The sequence below is a fragment of the Chaetura pelagica genome, unplaced genomic scaffold (genome assembly GCF_000747805.2).
Source record: "Chaetura pelagica isolate M959 unplaced genomic scaffold, ChaPel_1.0 scaffold405, whole genome shotgun sequence".
NCBI classification, from domain to species: Eukaryota; Metazoa; Chordata; class Aves; order Apodiformes; family Apodidae; genus Chaetura; species Chaetura pelagica.
Genome location: NW_009953489.1, coordinates 3,550,739 through 3,555,955, shown reverse-complemented (window position 1 = coordinate 3,555,955; position 5,217 = coordinate 3,550,739). Strand labels below are relative to the sequence as shown.

General features: G+C 46.0%; 1 protein-coding gene across 2 annotated transcripts in view; it reads left to right on the top strand.

Moving 5' to 3' along the window:
- Positions 1-5,217, top strand: part of COL5A1 (collagen, type V, alpha 1) — a 144,887-nt gene that overhangs the window by 108,875 nt on the left and 30,795 nt on the right. For both annotated transcript variants that reach the window (XM_009998856.1, XM_009998855.1), the window contains exons 32-34: positions 384-437; positions 4,643-4,687; positions 5,008-5,061. In XM_009998856.1, coding sequence (XP_009997158.1) covers positions 384-437; positions 4,643-4,687; positions 5,008-5,061 — 153 coding nt within the window. The remainder of the gene's footprint in view (positions 1-383; positions 438-4,642; positions 4,688-5,007; positions 5,062-5,217) is intronic.

Below are 5,217 nucleotides of genomic sequence, written 5' to 3'. Positions count from 1 at the left end.
ATTCCCCAGGTGCTCACATCAGAAAGGAACGAGCCAGGAGTGAAATTTTCATGTGCAACGTAGTGACTTAGGAGCTGGAAACCAAAAGCCTGCCTGTTCCCCAGGCTGCAGCACAACTGTGAGCTTGGGCTTTTGCAGTGACTCCTAATGAGGCACAGACCTGTTGTTGTTTCTGGATGAAATTTAGTTTCTGAAGTTCTTTGGGGTCTGTCTTCAGTTTTGCTTTTACTAAAGGAAGGCTTAAAATGAGAAGTGCTGGGAGCTGGAGAGGTGGGAAGGTGCTCACTGGGGGTTATTCCAGGCCAGGGAGTGCCTGGCATGAAGGGACAGATCTGCCCCTTCCAGGGTCTTGAGTCACTCTCTCTGTTTGCTCTTTCCCCAAGGGTTCAATCGGCTTCCCAGGATTTCCAGGAGCCAATGGAGAGAAGGGCACACGGGTAAGAGCTGTTTTTTGTCACTGATTTTGTTCCTCTCCACAGAAGGGTCCTTGGGCAGGAGGTGGGGGATGCCCCAGTGCAGGCAGCTGCTGGGCTGCTGCTCTGGGTGCTCTTGCTCAAAGGGGGTGCTCCAAGAAGGGTCCTCCCATCCTTTCACATCCCAGGATGAGGTGTTCCCAGCACAGGACTGGGAAGAACCTGGAGCAGGTGAGAGGCTCCCAGTGCTGGACGTTGGGAGAGGAGGATGCCAGAACAGCCCTGGCAGCTCTGCAGGCTGCAGCTTTCCAATTAAACACTGGAAATATTTCCCTCAAGATAGTTTAAGAGATTTCTCTGAACCTGAATCCTTCCCATGCTGTCAGACTTTGCTCAGGGCACAAAGAGCTTTTTAATTAACAGTAATTATTAGAGATGGGCGAATCTGTTCAGAAGTAACAAGAACCATCTTTAGCCTAACTTGGGATTCAAGATGCGTGGATGAAAATATTCTTCCAAGTTCCTCCTTTTAATAAGCAGAGCTACTAGAAATTCAGGAACACCCTTCAAATGTTCAGGCTCCAGACTTGTCCCCACCTCTCACCCCACCTCCACAGACTTTGCTCCTGAGTAGGGATGGCCTAAACCCAGTGATTTTTGTATTTTGTTGGAAGCCATGCTTCAATTCAGGGATTCAGAGAACAAGCATGAAGTTATTTTCTGCACCAGCTCTGGTCACAGGAACAAAAAAGGGGGAGTGAGGAGAGCAAGTGGAATTAGTTCCCTTTTTACTCTCATTTAAATACAAATTACTTCTAACAGATGCATTTGATAGAAGCCCAGAAAAGATAAATCACTTTACACTGCATTAATATCATGCTGCTGAAATTTGGTTTAAATCCACACTCCCACCTCCTCCCCCCTTTTTTTTTCCACTGAGTAATTTTCATTTTATCCTAAACTACAAGTGCAACATCCTCTCCCCTCCCTCTGCTCGGGGTGGGAGGAGGGAGCCCATGAATAAGGCAGCTGCCATGACAGCCTTGAATTCACTGTAGCCCTGTAATTACCCACCCAGCTTATCAACTATAAAGCAATAAAATCCTTGGGCTGGATTTTTGGGTGGTGTAAAAAAGGGCATGGGCACCCCAGTGGGGAGAGGACGTGCTACTCAACATCCCTTAGCATCCACAGCCTTCTTGCTCCATCTCCTCCTATTTTATTCTGGTGGGCTGGTGAGCCAGAGGGCTGGGATGGGAAACCTTTCAGGGATGGGAAACCTTTCAGGGATGGGAAACCTTTCAGGGATGGGAAACCTTTCAAGGAGAGAAGCAGGTACCAGGAGCTGGTTATTTATGAGACTGGAAAAGCCCCCAAGGTTTAGGTTGGTTGGGTTTTTAAAACATCCAGGATTTAGCAGGGACCAGGTGTGCTGGGAAGGGGCTCAACTTTAGGACCTCTGGTTTAAAGGATGGACATAAGAATCTGGGGAGAAAATCAAAGGGTTTTGAGTGTGGGGAGCAGGGCCTGGCACCCCAACCCATGATGCACACTCTGGCAGCTTCTCTCATTTAGAAATATATTGGCTTGTTTTATGGGAATTTTAATTTTTTTTCTCTCCAATGTGTGATGGGGCCATTTCTGCCATTTTACACCAAACCCAGTGTACCAGTGAATTTGTATGTGAGAGAGAAGATTTTTAAATCTCTCCTTTAGTAAAAGGAGACCAGCTTGAAAATTTTTTAAGAATAGCAGAAATGATGATTTTTGGTAACTGGTTTGATATCCACCTCTTTTTTTTATTATTATTTTACTCCTCAGTATCCAACTTGAAATAAGTGAGAAACAATTCTATACAGAACTGACTGAGCTGGCATCACACAGCACAAACCAACCAGAGACCATCAACTTAATTGAAGCCTTTTTTGAGTCAGACTTGATAAATCCCCCTCCATTTCCCCTGAGACCACAAATTTGCTATTTTTATGAGTATGTCCATATATCTATAGGCAAGAAAGAGAGTTTCTAAGTTTTCCTTCTCCAGTGCACTGTGGAGTAACCCAGTTTGCAGCTGAAACAGCCAAAATACATTTGTTTGTCTCTTCTTTTTAAGCAGTGTTACTATTATTCTGTTCAATGCAGTTGTTTTGTGTCCAAAATAATATGAATCCCATGTTTCTCTTATGTCTGTAATAATCTAGGTATGGAAATAAGATTTCCAGCTTATTATTTTAGCAACACAAGTAGTCTTCCCAAGTCCTTAAATCTTAAAAAATAAATAAATGTGAGAACCAAAGGTACAGCAGCAGCACCAGCAGGTCCTGTCAGTGGAGGCAGCTGAATCTGGGAGCTTGCCAAGAGCTCCTCAAACTTAAATCCACCTCTTCTGGCTGTTTAGTTGCACAAAAGGGCTGGTTAAAAATGGGCAGAAAAAAGGATGTTTGGTGACCTGTCATATATCTCCGTAGTTTTGGGGAGCAGGAGCTGGTCCCAGTGCTGGTTCTGAGCCAGCTGCCTGCAGCTGGGGGTGAGCTTGGGTGAGCTTGCTTGGACATTTTCAGAACCTGATCCTAAAATCAATAGTTAGATGTGAATAAATAGTCTTATTTTTGGAGTTAATAGCCCTCTGCAGTTAGCTCAGGGTGATGGATCTCCCTGCTCACCCAGTCGTACAGAGCCTGGGGGGCACGTCGAGGTTCCCAAATCCAACCATCTATTTGGATGCCTAGAAAACAACCTGAATTTAGATGCCTTTCCCTCAGAATCCCTGTTTGAAAAATACAGGTCTGTGTACATTTACAGTGCTGTATAAATTCTTTGCAACAGTACAGGGTGCTGTATGCATGATTAATGGCAGCAATAAGCAGGGGGGAAATATGCTTAAAAATAGAATTGAGGAAGGAGGAGAGGAGTGGAGGGGGCTACCTGCAGGGAGGTGGCACATGCTCCTCTCCACCTGCTCTGGATTTAGCCTCTTGGAGCTAAAGGAAAACCAGCTGGAGTAACTTAAAATTATTTTTGTAATTAATGAAGACCAGGTATGCCAGCAGGATTTATTACATGGAGCTGCAGAACAAGGAGGATTCAGCAGGACTAATTTTAGTAGCTTGAAGAAAGTTGATTGTAAAGTTTTCCAGCTCCTGTTTCATGTTCCCCTGGTTAATGAGTGCCAAATAGGAGGAGACAAGATTATGAGATGATGGATTTGGGGCAGAAGATGGCAAGTGCTATTCTAGGCATCCTGTGTTCCTTACTTAGAAAGCAAGTCTTTCTCTTCCCTCCTTTAATAGGGGATTGGTAAAAATAGCAGAGGGCAGGTCCAAAGGAAGAAAGTTAAACCTGTGGATGTTTTTTTAGTAACTTGACACTAGCCAAAATAGCATTCTTAGGGAGCAAGCTCTAGGCTGTTAGTTTGCTTTTAGGCACAGGGTAATGGAGCTGAATGTGGAGCCAGATTTAAGCCCCAGTCATCTCTGGCTTCTTTCTGTCAGCATTAATCACAGCCCCCCATTGCAGGGAGCTGAGAGCATCTGTCAGATCTCATGAGCCTGCTGCTTTGTCGCTGCTGCAAAACAATGTCTGCAATTACTTGTTTAGCACAAAGTTCACAGAGATGGAGGAAGATTTGTAAATATGTGGGGCAGCTTAATTGACTCGTGTGGCGTCAGGTAACTGCTGGGAGCAGGAGTCCTGCTCTGCCTCTGACAGCCCTGAAATATTTAACAGTACAGGTCTGGCAGCATGTGTGAGCCAGCCTGCCAGGGTGAGGACCAAACCTTCTCCACCTCAGGAGCTGGGTGAAGGGATGAGAGGAGTTGGGTGGGAAACAGGGTTATAGGTTTGGGGGCGACAGAGTCATAAAGCTTTTTTGCTGGCTCCGTGCTGGTTGGCTTCTTAGGAGGCTGCACAGTGCAGGTGGTGGCCTCATCTTTGAATACCATCTTTGTGATATTTCAAAGGTCTTGAGATACTTCAGAGATTCCTTTTCTCAGACAGCCAATGTCATCTGTTGGGCTCACCATGAAGATCTGCCTAAGCATTAGAAGTTAAAATCAATCCAAGAATCAGGAGACAAAAGTAAAGCTGCTGCTGTCCTTTGCATTGCAAATGAGAACCAGAGAGATTGTGGGGAGAGTTTGTGTGCAGTAGGATCTGTTGCAGGTTCACAGGCTCTGAGCTCAGCCTGTGGTTCTGGCCACTAACTCCTCTGTGTTTCTTTTTGGTTCCAGGGGACACCTGGCAAACCAGGTCCAAGGGGGCAGCGCGGTCCAACGGTAACGATCCATTTCTTCATTCTTGGAAGTTTCTTAAGACCAGGAGAAAATGTGATCTGATTTGTGTTCTCACTGGGTAGGACCTGACCATCAGCAGTTAAAGCAGAAGGGACACAGTGATTTGGGGCTGGAGCTCACCAGTAAACATAGTTGAAAGACCAGACCTCCAGTGGCAGTGACAAAGGCTCCTGTTGTCCCCTTGCTGCTGGTGGGATGGCTCATTGACCTGGTGCTCAGGCACTTGGGTACTTTGCCTGATCACACTGTAGTGCTGTGGGTAGCCAGAAGGACTAAAATGTCATCTTTTGTGTCTTTTTAAGGGTCCACGTGGGGAAAGAGGCCCTAGGGGAAGCACCGGGAAACCTGGCCCAAAGGTAAGGTGTTGGGGAGCCCAAAAAGTGCTGGTGTGAGAAACCATCTGGTTTGTTGCCCTCTGTTTCCCTTTCCTCCTGAGCCCAGCCAAATGGACCATAACCCACCCATAGAGTGTATGCACATGTCCTAAAGATGTGCTGGTCCCCACTTCAGCA